The following is an 18508-nucleotide window of genomic DNA, read 5'->3' on the forward strand; positions in this document are numbered from 1 at the left end:
CCAGTCTTGTTCCCAACACCCTCTTTTACCACAGTGATGTATTTCACTGCATTCTGACTCTTGTGCTTCTGATACTTCCTCCTTGTTATGCTGTTTTTTGTCTTTTTTTTTTTTTCCCAGTAATCTTGCATTTTCTTTTATTCCTTTCCAGTCACTTGCTTTTCACCAAGGCAGGAGCCAGACTTCTCTCGACAGCCAGCTGGCAAAGGCTAGCATGAGGCGGGGGGTAGAAATGTCTACCTGGCATGTGGAGAGATGTATAATGTGTCTTAGAAGTGGGTTGCAGCTTGTCTTGGGCTTTCTCCTATGATGATGCACGTAGAGATATGTTCCTTCTTGGGGTGAACTTGGAAGAAAGCTTCAGAATATCTTTTACTATTTGGTATTTGTTCACAAGGTAACCTCGCAGTTGCCAGTGAAGAGAAAGCAAAGACTTAACGCAGGAGATTTTCAAATGGTGAATAAATGGTACTGTTGAAGATAGGGGGAAAGGCTTTATTCTGTGCAACTAAACTGTATCTGGCTGTAAAAGAGATTTTTTAATTCACAGAAGTGACAGATTAGCTACAGTAGATTTTCCGCAATGAAGAGGCAGCTTTGCAGGCATAAGTTACTTTCGTTGCTGGCAAAACCTCTTTTTGGTTAGACAGAAAACCACAGGTGACCCAGCCCACACTAGTGGGTACAGGGGAAGACCAGAGGAACAGAGAAGCCCTGCGTGGGAATCCTGCTGTGGCCTGAGGTTCAGGCTGTCCTTCTGGAAACCCCTGGATCCCTGATTGTGTTTTATAACATAATACTGTCTTTTCTACTGATGTTCTGTTCAGGACAGAGTTACAGTACAGCTTTAATGCCATCTAACCCTTGTGCCTTCACCTTCCCCGCACTTTAAAAGGACGAAAACAAAACCTTCTCCATGTTTTCTCTGGATTGCGGCCTGGGATGTCTGGTATGGTTATCAATCCCTCTTGGTTGCAGAAGGAAGTTTCTCTTAGAGCATTTCCTGATCTCACTGTTATTTTATTTTAAAAGTAATAATGCAAAAAGCAAAAGTGGAGAAACACAGGTTAGTCATAATTCTCATCAGTGGTGATAGTTTTACTTCCAGTCCCCTGTTGTCTGTCTTATTCAGTCAATAATGAGTACCTGAGGTTGCTCGTTTACAGCAAGCAACGTTTTCTAGCCATCAGGTGTGCTGGGAACCATTTCCAGCTCTTTCTCTGCCTTAACTTTTCATCATGTGGCCTTCTACTGGCTGGGTTTGCACTTTACTGCTATTACTGTGCCCAGTGACCTGTAAGAATTGCTGGTAACTAGCAAGGGAAACTGCCTATCTTTACCATTCGCAATATTAATGAATGTCTTTTCACCTTCCTAAGTGCAGTGCTTGCTACTTTTCAGGGAAGTGGCTTCTCCAGATACTCTTTTCTCCTTCTCTCTCTTGTCCCTTGTGTTCAACACACATCAATGTTGGTGTCTGTAGGAAGCTCTAGTTCTGATTTGGAAGACATACTCATTTCTCCCATCCTATAATGCTCCAGAATATGTTTCTGTAGCCTTTTAAACTTTGAAACACTGAGGAATAAAAAAAAGTTTTGGGGAAAAAAAAATATAAATTTATAGGAAGAATCAACAGTGCTGAAGGAGGCTCTGTACAGCCTGTGCTACAAACTCAGAGCATGAAGACCATGTAGGATCTCAGAAGTCTTAAGTAATTCTCCAGTTAAAGAACTAGTCACAGATGATTTTCTTGTTCACTTGGATCTTTGTAAAAAGTGTGTATCATTTGGGCCGGTACTTTGGTTTGTTTTCATGCATGTTTTTCAACTTGTTTAATGGCAGCATTTGTTCTTTTTCCAGTTAACATTTTGGGCATGAATGTGCAGTACGTGTACAACTGCATGCATAGGACTGGGTATTTAACTCTCTTATACAACATATGGACATTCCTACAAAGCAGACATTTGTGCACGCTGTTGAAATTCATCCTTGGAGAGAGGGTCACTCAAATCTGTAGTTCCATCTAGATTCTGTCTCAGTGTCACCATCTGGCTGAACAGCAGCTGTGTTACAAAGGACTTGAGGAGTAACAGGGAATGCTTAAATCAGCCTGGGGCAGTAGTGTATGTTCATGGCAAATTGGGCTACGTTAGGAGCGTGTCAGATTGACAGAAGTCGTTATCAGTGTTGCTGAGGCTGCAGGTGGAATGGTCTGTGCAGTTTTGGGCTTCCCAGCTGAAGACAGAAGCTCAGGGCTACTGACAGTGTTAGGGACCTAGAGCATGTGGCCTGCTAGAAGGAGGGTTTGAAGAAGCTCATCTTGTTGAGAATGTCAAAATGGAGACCCAGGAGACTAACAACGCCTACACCATCTTGAAAGGCAGTTAAAGCTCATGGAATCGTAGAATCATAGAGTATCGGAGTTGGAAGGGACCCACAAGGATCATCGAGTCCAACTCCTGGGTCCCCAAAGGACCCGGATGATCTAGCCGAACTCTTCTAAGGAGAAGTTGGTATTACAGTGTGGAACAAGAGCCATAAGTTGTAGCTTTAGTGATTTGCAAACTGCACATCAGGGAAAAACCTCTTTTTTAGGAGGGTAGGATGGCCCTGGAACAAGTCACCCAGAGAGGTGTGGAATCTCCATTGCTGGCAGATTTTTGAGACTTGGCATTTTCAGGCAGAGCCACACAAGACAGAGGACATGATCAACTATTGGCAATAGCCCTGTTGCAAGTTAGAGGTGGCAACCCTGGAGATTCCTTTCCAACTACCTTTTTTAGTATTATCATCTATGCCTCATTTATTCTACATAACTGAAGTAAGTTTCACCATGAAAAAAAATTGCAAAGCTGTCAATTCATAATGTTGGGGCCATGTCACAACTACTGCAATATATAATTAATCTTTTTTTTATTTTTCAGTGTGGTGTTGTTGGCCTCCGCATCCCATCCAGCAGGTAAAGTGGTTTGAGTTGCTCCTTTTTTAGGTTTCTGTAGTGCCTTTCCTTTTCGTGCAAGTTTTTAGAAGCCAGACCCTGTAGAAGTTAGCTGTGGAATTCAATTGCAGTATGACTGATAAATGTGGTATCTTGTAGGAAGAAGAGAGGAAGGTACCTGACACTGTAATTTGTGTTTGATATTTGGTAATATCTTTCTTAACTGCCCTTCGCAAAGAAGCATCATAGGGCAGCCAACAAACAACAGCTTTTGAGGTGGTACGTGGTAAAGAACAAAGGTTCCCTTACTGAACATGTCCTCTTGAGAGCAGTGCTCCAGCACTCCCAATAGATCTGAGCTTCCTTCTCTGCATTTCCCTCAGTGCTATGCAAGGATTTTGTTTTGTTGTTTTCATGAGATGTATCCCATCCCTTAAGCCTGTGGCAGGATTTGAAGTAGCAAAAGATCAAAGGCTAAAATTGAAGAAACTGAATATTTGATGGCGGAAAATATTGTTCTCGTACAGGCGTTTTAACAGTTAGAAGGATAAAGATGTCTGTCTGTTGCTTTCACTAGAACGCTTGCTCAGTCAGAAAAATAAAGCCAAAAACATTTAAGTAAACTTGAATTCCCCCTTTTGACTGGTGGTTCGTATTGTGTATATAGCATTTCCCCACCAGGATAGACAGAAATGCTAAGGAAAGTAGGCCTGCGTTTCAAAAAGTGAAAGATGGAGCTGCATCTGCATCTGTAGAGCCCAAGGGACAGAGGAGTCCCAGGAATTGTTGCTACTAAGATTAACCAGGGCCCAGGTTCCTGGAAATGCAAGTACTTGAGAGCTCTGCCTGGATCTGGGAGAACTCTCTCAAACCTCTTGACTTGTTCTGTGTGACAGAGTTCAAATTCCAGAGGAAGAAGCAGCCAACATGCATCTGTGTTTCCTGTTGCTTCAACAGGAATCATCACGACCTTCTGAAGGAAGTGGATGCGATGTATGTCTAGCCACCGGCAACTGTTGTTTCAGCAGGATCATCTGTATGCTAGCAAAGAATATTCTTATATTTTGTATCACCCTTTTTCTCCTTTTCAACCAAAGGCAGGGACTGGCTGGAGTCAAGGTCAGAGAGAAATCATTAAGCACACTAGAAATGTGGAAAGCATCACAAATGAAAAGCCAGCCAGCTGTAAAGGCTCAAAGGAATGTTAAACTAGTAACGTTCGTATAATTGCTGTTCCCAGCTTGTAACAGTGGTAATTTTTTTTTCATGTGTTCCACTGAGTGTATTGCTTTCTCCCTCAGGTGATCTCTTCAGTGCCTTGGACTTTCCATTCTTGTACTTCTACAGATTTCATAGCAGTTGCTGCGCCAGGTAACCTCTCTGTAACAGGACATGTGAATGTTTTCAGATTACTGTTGAATTCCAGCCTTGGCTCTCGGTTAAAAAAAAATTGGAGCTATCCTAGTTTCTACTGGCATAAGCCAATAAAACTGCAGAGAACATGTATCTGTCGGTCTGCATTTGAAGGCATAAGATTTAAATGTGCTGAAGTTTGTGCAAATGAAGTAAATGTGATTGTTTGAGTGAACCCGGAGAGTTCCCAGTCACCAGCAAAGTAGTTCTTACCTAATGTAGCAAAGCTTTGATAAATAGCATCTCTTAAATGCTTCCCAAGTTGGATTAGCCCCTGTAAAACTTGCTGTTTGCAGAGATTACAAAGTATTAGTCTTCAGCGCTGCACGGGTGTACATGGATTTATTTGCTTGTACATCTTGTTACTTGGCAGAATGTTTTTTGAGGGTAAAAGGGAAAAGCTTTAACAAGCATCCCTTTATTTTGAGTAGCAAAAGTTCATTGTCCTCTAATGTAATTCTCACAGGACAACATAAATATGTTTTCTATAGGTCTTAATTATCTCATATAATTTATTCCTGTCCTTCCTCTCCAGTCTTTTGTCTAATGGAAGTATTCTCTTTTTAGAGAGGGAAAAATGTTTTCGTGCTAACTGATGATGGAAATGTTTCCTGATTGTTACGTATTTTCTTATTTATATCCAGATTCTCTGTGAAAAGATGTTATTTAAAAATGATTGTTAAATAATTCCTCTGTAGTTTAGTGGCACAAGTGTTTTTTTTTTTTTTCAAGAGTGGACTGTACCTACTACAAACAAATTGCAGTTAGCTATCAAATAACTTGTTCCTTAATAGCTGGTGAAATCTGTTTCTTCTTGAAGACAAATGTAACTTCAGGCACTAATGGATATTTAGCTAGCCCAGGCATACTTCTCTTTTACTTCAATACAATTTTACCACTGATGTAGCCTCCTGCTTCTATTTCCATTGTCCCAGCTTCAGTACACATACTAGATAGCGTTGTACACTACACTTTTCTAAAATAATTGGAAAGGAATTGGTGGAGAAACAAGTTGCTTACCCACATCTTGTCTATCTGGTGTTTTGTAGATGTAAAGGACTTGATGGAAAACCTCCACAATTAAAAGGGTAACTGGTGGGGCTAAATGTACCACCTGTGCAGAATGTCTGAAGCATTAGAAGTTAGGTACAAAGTGCTCAATTTGTTTAATGAAATAAAATGGTGTTTAATTGTGACATCAGTATTTCAGGTATGATAATTACTTGTTTCACTTTTTATGCCTGAATTACATGAAATGCCTTCAAATCACTTTGACTAAAAGCACTTCTCAGCAGGGCAGAAGGTATGGAACAAACTTTAGCCAGCTACTGAACTTTCAGAAGTTTGGGCAGTGCTGCTGTATTGAACTCACTGATTTCTCAGGGTGGGATGCTCTCCTGCTCGGTACTTAATCCTCTGCAACTGGCAGCTGTTTGGTTCTTTTATCACTAAAGCATCATCTGCTTTCTTGGCTACAGGCACAGCAGGTAGTCCTTTGGGGTCTTGTGTTATGCCTAAGTGTAAGAAATTGTAGTACCTCCTACTCCTCAGCAGTTATCTTACCCTACTGCTTGGTGTATCAAAACCACCTGCACTGACATGTGGCTGAGAAACGATTTTCCACGTGCCCTGAGCAGGGAGCAGCACTTGACTCAGGTGTCGGAGCCCAGCATGGAACTTCTAACCTGGGGCGCCACGATCTTCTACCCTTTCTGCTACTGCAGGGGGGCCATCAGCTGCCAAGAACAGCACACCGACCAAGGAACAAGGCACTTTTTGCCTCACCACATCTGTCCCCTGTGGATCCTATCTCTTTTCCCATGCTGTTTCCCACAGTACTTTGTAAGATCCTGTGCCTCATAACCAGCCACCTAGTGATTTGTGCCACGTGTATTTTGAAGTCCTTTTCCATTCCCTGCTTGCTGGCTTGTATTATTTCACTGTTCACAGCCAGTGGGTTTTAAGTATGTTGCAAGTGGGGGGAAAAAATCCAGAGCCAAAGCTTGTCAGCTTTATGAGGTCCAGTGAGATGTGGAACAGTTCCTTCTAGAGTAGCCTTGGCTACAGGATGGACTATTGTCCTCTGTGACTTGAGAATCAAAATTAACTTGATTTCCAGCACAGAGCTTTGGAGTGTTCCGTTCCTAATGCTATTGAGTATTCTGGAGTCTATCTGTTACCTGGTAGAGATGTATTTGACTTTTTAATTGGAATTTAGGCTTCATGAAGTTTAAACAACTTGAAAACTCAGGCAGAAAGCTTCCAATGGTTATTTTTCAGTTGAACCTCTGTGGAGGCTGGAGTGAGTTACCTGCCAAAAGTGTGGTTTCTGTTGAAATCAGCATTGCTTTTATTCAGAGCTGTTTCAATGCCTCAAGTTAAATATTTGACCTCATGTTTCCAATAATCTCTACTTTTCTGATTATGCAAGTGCATTGGAGACCAACCATAAGACCATCGGACTTGCTTTACTCAGACTGTAGTCACTGACTGAACAAAACCCCAGATTTGCTGGATATAATGTAAGCTCTTGTCAACCAGTTTGCTTTCTCCAAATAAGATTAACACTGCTTGAAGGGTGCCTGTTCAGTCCTGTGTTAGGACTGAGACGCTTGTAAGAGACTGCTTAGCTGAAATTAAGAGACTTTACTAACAAGCTTTCCCCATCCTTTGCAGCGGGCTGCTGGGATTCTTTCTGATGTTGCACACAGTGAAGCTAAAAAGCAGCACAACCTCAGGGCAATATGCAGCGTGGAGTTTCCTTGCAAAGGTAAGAGAAAGACGGCAGATCCACGCATCTCGCAGGAGGGCAAAGGAAGTCCTGCATCTCCGTAGTTTCCCGTGCTATTCCTATTTGACACTCGCAGAGCCTGGCCATGCAACCTGCACAACGAGTTTAGGCAACAAATATTGTTCAGGCGCTTAGTAAATCAGGAATATTAGCTAAGGCAAAATGCTGTGTATAGACTGAGTTCAGCGGAGCTGTGCTGATTACTGCAGCTGAGGATTTGGCCTGCTGATTTCAAGTATTACAAATCAATACCTACCAGAGGTGTATTGGAGAAAAATACTCCTCCTGAGAGTGTGTGCACCAGCCGTTGTTTCCAGCATGTCTTCCCAGAATCAAGAGTTAAAACTAGTTCTGTGAAGATCAATACCAGCACTCCCATTGCCATCGTCACAGGGCAGAGGATGTCATTTGCTTCAGTATTAGTAAGGCTTTTGACAATATCTTCCACGATGTTCCTATATCCAAATTAGGCTGCTTTAGTCTGGATGGGGACACAATTAGATGGTGTTAAGGAAAGGTTCTTCAGTGAGAGGGTGGTTGGGCTCTGGAACAGATTCCACAGGGAAGTGGTCACAGCACCAAGCCTGCTGGAATTCAGGAAGTGTTTGGACAACGTTCTCAGACATGTGGTCTGATTTTTGGGTTGTCCTGTGTGAAGCTGGGAGTTGGACTTGATGATCCTGTTGAGTCCCTTCCAACACAGGATATTCTATGGTTTTATGACTAGTCAATAAAGCTGAAGGACGTGGTTACGCTCTAGAGGGACCTGGACAGACCGGAGAAATGAGCCGACAAGAGTCTTAAAAAAATTCCGCAAGAACAAATAGAAGTCCTGCACGTAGGAACAAAGAGTCCCTGGCAATATTACAGGTTGGGGTTGGCTAGCTGGGAAGTAGCTCTGTGAGAAAGGATCTAGGGATTTTGGTGGACAGGAAGCTGAACATGAGTCAGCAGTGTGCCCTGGCAGTAAAGAAGACCAAAAGTATCCCGAGTTGTATTAAAAGTAGCAAAGGGAGTAAAATAGTGGAAACAATCATCACCCTCTACTCACCACTTGTTAGACAGCATCTGGAGTGGGGAATCGGAGAATCATTTAGGTTGGAAAAAAAACTCTATAAGATCGTCAAGTCTGACCATCAGCCTGATTGACTGAGTCCCGTCACTAAAAAATGTCCCGTGGTGCCATGTTCTCGTGTCTCTTAAATACCTCCAGGGATGGGGAGCCGACCGCTTCCCTGGGCTGCCTGTTCCGATGCTTCACCACCCTTTCCATGAAGAAATTCTTCCTAATATCAAATCTAAACTTCCCTTGGCACAACTTGAGACCACTTCCTTGTGTCCTATCACTTGTCACCTGAGAAAAGTGACCAACGCCCTCCTCGCTGCAACCTTTCAGGTAGTTGCAGAGAGTGATGAGGTCTCCCCTCAGCCTTCTCTAAGCTGAACAATCCCAGTTCTCTCAGCTGTTCCTCAGAAGTTATGTTTTCTAGTCCCTTCACCAGTTTTGTTGCTCTCCTGTCCTGAATTTCATGTAATTGAACTCAGCCCATTCATGTAGTCTGTCTTGGCCTAGAAACTTATTTTGGGCCCCTCAATACAAGAAAGGCATTGATAAACTGTAGCAGGTTCAGCAGAGGATCACCAGGATAGTCAGGGGGCTTAGAGCACATCCCCTCTTAGGAGAGGCTGCAGGACTTTGGGCTTGTTCAGCCTGGAGCTGAACAGCTGGAGAAATGGCTTTGGGGGCACCTAGCAGCAGCCTCCCCCCAGTACCCATGGAGAAGTTATCAAGAAGATGGATGCAGGACAAAGGCTAATGAGCATAAGTCTAAATGAGAGGTTTACACTGGGTGTAAAAAAGAGAACTTTTTGACCCCTAGGACAAGTCTGGCAGGGGCACAGGTATCCCAGGGGGGCCGTGCAGTCTCCATCTTCGAAGGTTTTCAAGACCCAGTTGCACAAAGTGGTGAGCAACCTGCTCTGACCTCCTGAGGTCTGTTTTTCCCAGAATTAGCCTGTGATCTGTGGACCTAGGTCTGGCTGTACTTGCTGTAAGTTGGTAGCAGCTCATTTGTTAGATTATCAATTATAAATGCAGTCAGAAGAGCTGGTCTGACCCCTTTGCTAGTTACTACCCTGCTTCATCACCCTCAGCTAGGTTATCTGAAAACCACAGCCTTGCTATGTGGCTGGCGATCACAGCTTTCCTACTACAGTAATGAAGGTGTTACCTTTAACAAAAAAAAAAAAGTGTACTTGCATAACATGCCTATCCAGAAACTGTAGTTAAATATCTTTTTTTTTTTTTCTGGTTATAACAAGAAGGGAGAGGTATGGCTCATTTTTGCTTTGCAAACTGTTTCATGCTGTCCAAGTCGTATGGATTTCCTCACCGGTTTGAATTTCTCTCAAACGTTCTGGCTGCAGATTTTAGTGCTTTTAACTTTCTTCTCGCTCCTTGGTAGCGAGTCAGCTGATCTAGAGCTTGCTCTTGCATTTTTGTTTTCTAATGCTTTGGGCTGGAGATGGGACTAGCTGGCTCTGCTCGTAGGTATTGTGAGTAATGAGAAATGGTTCTACATGTGGTATTTGTGACCTATCCCCAAAAAATTCAGGCGAAGATGTGTTGTGAAATATATTTTAAGCAGATTTGGGTACTTCCCAGCCGAAGTGAATCAGAGCCACAAGGTCTGGACTGGATCAAAGCTTTCCCAAAGTTCAAGGACTTCTAGATTTGAGGGGGTTTGGCCAGCTCTAGACAGAAATTATTAGACGAAGTTTGTTCTAGCCACTGTTGTCAATGAAATTACGTGCTTTTGTAGCAACTAAAGATTTTAGCTTATATCACTGTGATAATTCAATCCGTTCTTTAGTTTTAAAGGGTCTGTGTGCGTGTGCGTGGTTTAATTACTCATCTTGCTTAGGAAGGCTTTTGTAACAGAGCAAATCAGTCCTTTTCCTACTGTAGCTTCTAACCCAGTGCTCAAATTATATGCCTCCTCTTGAATTCAAAGAGGGGAATAAGCAATCAGGACACGAGTTCTGTCTGCAGCTCTAATTTTATCAAAAGGAGCAATTTCCTAAATGTCTTTCACTAGTGTTTAAAGCTCATGGTAAGAATGTTAAAGCTCACTATAAGATTTTTTTTGGGGGGCTCAGTCTGAAGCAGTATGCAGGACACAGAGGAGCTGCTGCTCTCAGTGCTGAACTGCAACTGATTCTGGAGTAGAAGGCAGTGAATGCTTAAAAAAATTCAGAAATACTGTGCATCGGTTTTAGAACAGGACCAAGAGGAACTGCAAAGATAGTCCCAGAGGGGCAGAAAGCAATGAGCTGAACCTACCTGCAAAGGTAGGGGCTGATCTACCAGCTCCTGCAAAATTCTTACCAGCTTTTTTGTAACTAACAAACCACAGATTTACCTGTGGAGGGGTTAGGAAGAATCATGTCTACCTGATCACTAATGCTGCTTCCTGCAGGTGTTTGGAAGCATCGTAACTGCATGCTGATCCAACCCACATGGCCTAGATACGAGGGCTGTCTCAATCACATCATAAGTCATGAACGGATGAAAGGTGCAGAAAAGCAGTGTTTAACTAGTGCTGTAAAAATGTGCTTAAACCTAAGTGTGTGACGCCCTTGGGGGGGGGGGGAGGAAGTTAAAGTGGATAAAGATTAAAGATAGAAACTATTTGCAGAATGAAATGAGATCCAGTGGAAAAAAAAAAAAAAGAAAACAACAACTCCGGGTAACAACAGCGGCTTTGCGTTCCCACATGAGCATTTTTCTTGTATTGAGTAGTGCCCTAGATCATCCTCTTAATCTCTCAGTCTGACTGGAGTTTTCACCAGCAGTTGGAAGGGAGCAGCTTTTGAGGCCAGAATATGTTTATCCTGCAAATGAGCCAAGAAAGGAGAATGCTGAAGTCCTCAGACAGCAAGCAGCACAGCCCTCGAGGGAGGTGCCGAGAATCAGAAAATGTGTTTTCCATTTGGATGCTTTGTACCTATGTGACTGATGAGCTGGGGCTGAGACTGCTGCCACCGCTTCAGTTCTCGTTAAGTGCCAATACACCAATAAGCTAGCCATGAGAGCTGGTTGGGCTTCTTTAAAGATTCGAGGAGACATTCTTTGTGAAGCCCACATATTTGGCCTCCCTGCCCTCTAATTTTTCATTCACTTAAAAACTGGAGCTGGGTCATAACTTGTTTTTATGATACTTACTTTGGCTCTGGCAACTTAATCGTTGTATAAGGTTTTTGAATTCTTCCCTGTAACGATTTTTGACGGCTTTCTTGTCAAAGCATTGCTCTGTGCATGGACGGACAAAGCACAGACTTCATCTGTGTGTGTAGCCCTGCGTGATGTCTGCAGTGACAAACACGCCGCACTTTTGCTGTGAAAGCAAATAGCCCGTGCATTAGTCATATCTGTATAGATTCCTGAGAAATGCCAAAAAAAATCACTAAAGTGATCTGAAAAACAAACAAACAAAACTTTCAAGAAGCCCAAGAAATATGGAATGCTTTGTCATAGCTTTGCATAGATTTAATCCCCAGAAGAGCAAGGCTTTGAAGCTATGCTAAGTTTTCTTGGTTTAATTTGAAAGCTGTGCTGGTATCGTGGGTCATGTACTGGAAAGAAAAACTGGAGATGCTCATATATACAGACAGAAGCAGCTGGTGGGAACGCTAATGAGCTCTAACAGTGCTGTCAGTGAGTTTGTTTATATTAAGGCTGCCAATCTATATCTGGTGACGAAACCTGCTAGTGACTCTAAAAATCAGGCAGCAGAAAAACTTAAATCCTGAACAGGAAGGACCAGTGGTATTTCAGAACTTTCCTAGAGCGAGATACTGGTTACTTGTGGATTTATGCTCCCATATTGTGTTTAGCATTATCCCAGTAAAACTTGGAGTAGTGAATTCGGCTTATTTCCAGCAGGAATCTACTGAGACACATTTTATAAGGAGGAACAGTAAAAGGGGAGGGTCAGTGGAAGGTGCATTTTGAATTCTTTCTTCCTCCTCTGACAAAATAACCAAAGTCAAGTTGCACTGAATTTTACCCTGGTTTTCTTACACATTAGCTGGAAGAAAATTTAGTTTAATCAGACCAGGAGTATGCAGTTCTTTTCTTTATGCCCATCCTATGCCCATTTATGTAATCTCCAGTGTATCTGAATAGTGTTGGAGGCTCCCTGCTACATAAAAGCATCGCCTGACAGCTGCTTTGGTTTCTTGTTTGTTAACTTTAGAAGTGGTTGCCCCAGGTCACCCTGTGTTTAGTGCTGGCTGCCAGACATTGCAAAAGTACTTTTGGAGAAGCATCTGAAAGAATATCCTATCCATGGGTCTGATGTAACTAACTGTAGCCCGCTGTACTTAGAAACCAGCATTTTAGTCCTCCCCTAAAATACCTAACGGCACTTCAGAATGTCCCCTGTAGTCTTTGATTTTATATTTTGTGCCTGTGTATCTGCTTTCTAGGTCCCTGTGGTGTCCTGAAGAGAAAGGATAGAGTAGATCCATCTTCATATCAGTGAAAAAAAAATGGATGATAACACTCCTAAAGATTGGAAAGTACTGATGTTTTTTTATTAAAGCAGAAATTCTATTTTTTCCTGCTTCTCATAAAGCAGAGAGGCCACAACAGTGAATCTTCTGCATCTCTTAGCCTGGTTGTGCTCACTGCTCCTCTCCACAGATAGCAATTGGCATGAGAATTTTATCTACTTTAATTACAGGGGCAAACCAACCAAGAGAAATAAAACAAATTCAAATTTTTCCATATTTTTGTAGTCTTAAAACCTTTCCTAAAGCATGCACTCCTATTTGTGTTTCTCTTAATTCCTCTCTTGCACTGCTGCTTAGCGTGCAAGTGCTATAAAACATTCTAGTCCAGAATGCCAGCTCCTTACTTCTGCTGAGGGGTATTTCCTTGCAGAAAAAGGTGCCACTGCAAGAGAGTCTTGCCATCGGCACCTGATGTGAAGCAATAGATCTCCTTGTGCATCTCTGCCCTCATGGGAGAGGATTTTGGATAAAACATTGTGTTTAAGAACTTTATACCTATATTATAACCAGAATGTGTTTGACTGCCTGGAACTTGCCCATGTAGTTCTGTTGCAGATTGAAGTAGTCTCTTCTTTGTGAGCTGCTGTATGCAGGCAAAATGTGACAGAGATTCATGGCTTGGGCCTTGCAAAATTTTATGCAAGAATGTCATAAACTCCCTCTGCAGTTCCATAAACGCAGTATGTTTTCATTCAGCAAAGACCCTGTGCTGCATGTGAGGCTGTCTGGAGATCTCTGCTTGCCTGGCCTGGAAAAGCCGTGTAGATGCAAGCCAAAGCCCCGTGAGAGAGGGAGATTTGTGTGCTAGAATTGACCAGTCTGTGCTGGTAGGTGCACTTCAAACCACACTGATGCCACTAATCTGGTTCCTCTAATGGTTCCTCCTGCCACTGGTTCCTCTAATCTGAGAGAGGGAGTTCCCATGACCCTAATTCTTTTGTGTATGCTAAGGAGGAGTTCATAAATGTCGAAGTGAGCTTCCTCCACCTACATGCCACGTGTACTTTTATGCATGTGGATATGCACACACATGCATAAACGTGATTAAGGATGGTAAAAATTCTTATTATAATTTGTGTTCAGCCTTCACTGTATGAAATACGTAACTTTATTCTTGTCACATGTATTTGTCAGTCACCATGGGGACTGTAAAATACCTCGGAAGAGTAAGTGTGTGTCTCAGCTGAGCTGGATGAGCAGGTAAGGTGATCAGTGTGCTCTTAACTGCATCTTAAAGGTCTGTAAAGCACCCCAGTTGTGGAAACCTGTAAGTATAGGTTTTCAGGTAGTTTCCATGGAGACAGCTTGATAGTTACGTCGTAGCATCCAACACTAATTACGCCATGTAATCGTTGGGAAGAAATCAGTCTCCATAACAACTCCTCTGCGTGCTCCGTGACCGCTAGGCGAAGTGGCGCAGGCTCCCTGGGGCACTAATACAATTTAAGGAAGCTGTCCTGTAAAAATAGCTGAGACTTACTGGAGATTTTGCATCTCCAGGCAATGTTAAGCTTTAATATTTATAGTAACAGGTGTTGTACAGGGCTCATTTGTGCATTCACTGAAAAATGGCAGCTACACAGCTTTTGGGCACGACAGGGTAAGTACATAAAGTTACGTGTTGCTGCTTGGGGGTGGCATCGCAGCACAATCTTCATCTGCGCTCAATATAATAAATCTTTAGTCTCAGCAGACATGAATTGATAGATTGAGCCCAAAAGAGGTGCTCTGAATTAGTTTGTTTCCTTTTATCCGTACCGAGCGTCGATTTAAAGTGCATTGTGTACATTTGGTATTGTCGTTCTCTTGCACATAAAGATAACTGCAGGACTGCTAGTTGGGAGTATGTTTTCTGAAGCTATTTTTTCACCCCAGCCCTTGACACACTCCCTATATATTTGATAGTAGAAAATGACAATTTAGAAGTAGATTTTGTCTAATCTAATGGAAGTTTGAATTGCAGAGGACGCAGGTTCATTGGTTCCTTGGCATAATAGGTTCCTAGTATCCTGTGTTGTTATTTAGTTTCCTGGAGTTACTTTCATATGGAGAGCCGAGGCTGGGAGATGAATCATAAGTGTGACAAAGAGAAGACAGAAGAATAAGGGCTGGTTTGGAAATTGTTTCCGTCGGAAATGTACTGATGTAAATAAAAAAGTTATATGGGAAAACCATGCATTGTACAACATACTGACGTAGAAGGTTTCAGAGCTATCTCAGTGTAGGCTTCCAAAAATGAGCAGAAAATGGCCTCCTTCCCCTTGCTGGGTCCTGGTTCTTTTCAGGATCTGGATCACCAGCTGCCTTTCTGGTTCTTAAAACCCTTCACGAGTGAGGTGTCTCCAGAGGGCCTCACAAATCTTGAGCCTGATCAATGACCCCTGATAGGCACTTGGTGTCACACTCCAGGTTGCTTTCTTCAGAAGCTTCTCATGGTAGTGAGACGCTGCTATCTGAAATGGGTCTTCCCATCTCCTTCCCTCCCTCCCGCAGCTCAGAACCAGTCTTTGCAAAATCTCAAGTGTGTTCATTTCTCAGTCCCACTCTGGATGCTTTCTTAAGGATTGGATTTTGACTTTTTTTGACAAAAGTCAGCAAACAGCCACAGGGCTCTGGGGGAGGCAGACTGAAGGGTTTGCCCCCTGATTTATATCCTATCCCTAAAATACATGGTGCTCAGGGAAATTACCTAAACTTCAGACAGTCTCAAGAGATGACCACCATTTGTTCCTCTCCTATCCATGGCTAACATGGAAAGCAAGAGGGCAGAGTTCAGCTTTCTCGCTATGTATGTTGCTATGAATGGTGTGCTAAGAGGGCAGGAGGCAACAGGTCGTCTTGGCTGTTACTTCCTCACCCATTTCGAGTGAATGGTCTACGGACTGTACAGTCTACGGACTGTAGTCACTTCTGTCACTGTCTTCTCACGCGTGGGATACTCACAGACTTCTGACACCCACAGAACCAAGTGCATAACCTTGTGACTTTGTTCATAAAAGGCATTACTCAAAATGGAGTAGCTATGATCACATTTAAAAACAACATTTTTCCAAGTATCGCTTTTTTTTTAAGGTTTCTGATGGAATATTTTGACCTTTTGTAACAGTGAATGGTTAGAAAGCCTTGGAAAGACTTTTGTTTTTGAATGGAAAATTAAAACCTTAAAGAATACCAATTCTTCTTTGCAATCCTTAGCATAGTAATAATAATAGCATGTCGATTTCTTTCCATTACATCATTACTAAAACAGCATAAACACACCAGAAAATGGAAAGGCAGAGACTGTGACTGTTGTTGGGTTGTACGGAAAGGGGTCAGCAGGAAGGTTTAGTTATCTAGTCTGGGAATTGTTTGCTTATAAATTAGGTTTTCCCAAAGGAGTCGTGAGATGGGAAATACAATAGGAAGTGGACTTCATACATGCACAGAAATAACAAAATTGTGCGTGTTGTGGGGGAGAGAGGTTGATGGAAACTTGCTATTTTTGCTAACAGATTTAAAAAAAATAATCTTGATTACGTATCCTAAAGTTTCCTCTGCTATTTTTGATACTAGCGATATCCCTACAGAGTTCTGAGTTAGTCATGACAGAAAATTCTTTCACATCTGACAATATTGACAAGGATCATAACCACTTCAGGTGTTTCTTTAGATTATGTAATAATGGAAAAAGCAATATAATGCCCTTTTCACACCTAAAATATTCCCCTTAAACTAGATTCCCTCACTGACTGGCAGTATCCTTGAATGCCTTTCAGCAGCATTGTGCTATCCATACAGCAGCGAAACAGCATGCGTGGGATTCACTTACAGCAGTAATACTCAGGGGTATGGTAAGCTTCACAAAATTCATAAAATCTCACAGGTGCTGAGCTGACAGTGGCCTCAAGGTTGCAATTTTCAGCCTGAGACCCTCAGGCAATATAGAATGGCAAGAGCAGTCAGTGAGAGCGTACAGCACCCCCCTCTGCAGCAAGGTGCTCTGGATCAGCTCAGTCTTGGCACGGTGGGTCAGGACACATCAGGGTCATTTAAACCAGCTGTGGAGGTAGCCTCAGAGCTCACAGTTGCGTTGGTGTTCATCTCCATGGTGTCCATGTGAGCGTTTGGGGCTGTAGCAGAGGCACAGTCCTGTGCTTTTTCCCAAGGTGAGCCCGTAGTGGCAGTAGGTGTATCAAGGTCAAGACTGTAGAGGTCAGCAGTAGCCTGTGTCTCATCCTGTGTTTGGCAGAGGATCACATACTACACTCGCTGATGCCTGCGGTATGTTTGCTGGCTGCTTTCTTACACGAAGATGTGGGGAAGGAAGGCTCACTGTTGGATTCCCAGGTTGCTCAGGGACATTTTCTCATGTCAGTCTTCCCATCTGCTTTGTGAAGGTGTTATCTGGTATGCGGCAACACCAAAGCACGTGGCTTTGGATTGAGTGCCCACCTGACTTTTGGGAAGGCATTCAGTTCTTTGCACGTATAGAAACATGCTGATATAGCCTGTGATCTATCTGTCTTTGGCTGTTTTTTGCCTCACTGTTGAAGTTTTCTCTCTGAGGTCGTAGTCCCTTGAATGATGTCCTCTTACACTTCAGGAGAGAACTGACAGTGATTGAAAATATCAGCCTGGTTGATTTGGACTTTGAGAATTATGAAATGGACATGAAGTAGCTAAATGGTCAAGAACTTTTGCAGTCACTGATCAGTCTGTTCTTAAAAATATCATCATCTACCACAGTTCTGCTATATTCTACCTCCGAGAAGCTCAGATTAATTTTCCTCTTCTTCATGGACCCAAACTGCTAAGAAACTTACACTCTAATCACTAGAGCCAACTTTTTTTTTCCCCCTGGATGCCAGCTGAGCCACTGCTGTGGGAAGTCCTGGTTCACCCGTGAGGAGCTTGGAATTGCCTCATCTCCCACCGTCACTCTAAGATCCTGATACTGCAGGGTGGGCTGTTACGGTAAAAGATTCTGGCTGCTGGCCCATCCACTAGATCCTAGCATTTGGGAGGAAGACAGACACAGGCAGATGCTGAGCTCGGTTCTTCACAAGCAGCCAACTCCTTTTGTGCCAGATATATATAGCAAACTGTCAGCTTGCCTATTAGATTTGCTTCTTTAGCATGACAATGAAAAAGAGGATCTTCTTACCTGGGTTATCAGCCTTCTCCGTCTCTTTATAGTAACCGCTATTTCATAATCTCATAAGGGTTAGATGAGGTAAAGAGTAACTTGGAATGCCAAAAGGCTATTGCTGAGCTTAATGTAAGATGAAGTGTATTTTATTGCAGTATTTTACAGTGGCAGAGCGTTAGAACAGCTGGCCATTCCCCAGAAATGAAAAGCAATACTTTTCAAATCAGACAAAAGAAATATTTCTTTAGCAAGTTGTGCCATATTACTAACCAGTAAAATTCAAGGAAAACAAAACAAAAACTTTTTTTTACAGGGTCAGATATGCTCAGATGGTTTCGGTGATGTGGTCCCTAGTGTTTTTAGCATAAGAGAACATTATATGGAAATCTTTGTAGTACAGAAGTGAAAAGACTAATAAACTGTGTGCCAAGGGGTGTAAGTTTTCTATAAGCTAAGGTCAGTGTGCAGATCCCTCCTTTCCTCTGATGTGCACATCAGCTGCAGACTTGCTGCATTAGGGAAGGATTATAAATTCTCCTGATGCCTCTGACATCAACCAGTACTTGATTAAACAAATCCTCGGTTCACTGGTTCACTCCAGTTGGTGTTCGGGATCTTAATAGGTAGAACACTTCACTGCTGCTGTTGTTGCTGTTGA

The 18508-nt window shown here is 42.6% G+C and overlaps 1 protein-coding gene across 3 annotated transcripts in view; it reads left to right on the plus strand.

Annotated features, from left to right (window-relative positions):
* TMEM241 (transmembrane protein 241) overlaps positions 1–18508 on the plus strand; it is a 56388-nt gene that overhangs the window by 23145 nt on the left and 14735 nt on the right. For 2 of the 3 annotated variants that reach the window (XM_083823950.1, XM_083823949.1), the window contains exons 11-13: positions 2925–2959; positions 4240–4309; positions 7028–7121. In XM_083823950.1, the coding sequence (XP_083680076.1) occupies positions 2925–2959; positions 4240–4309; positions 7028–7121 (199 nt within the window). Of the gene's footprint in view, positions 1–2924; positions 2960–4239; positions 4310–6782; positions 6874–7027; positions 7122–18508 lie in introns of all 3 variants that reach the window. The other variant, XR_014579621.1, reaches the window with a different exon arrangement.

The sequence above is a fragment of the Anser anser genome, assembly GCF_964211835.1.
Source record: "Anser anser genome assembly, chromosome: 2".
Classification (NCBI taxonomy): Eukaryota; Metazoa; Chordata; class Aves; order Anseriformes; family Anatidae; genus Anser; species Anser anser.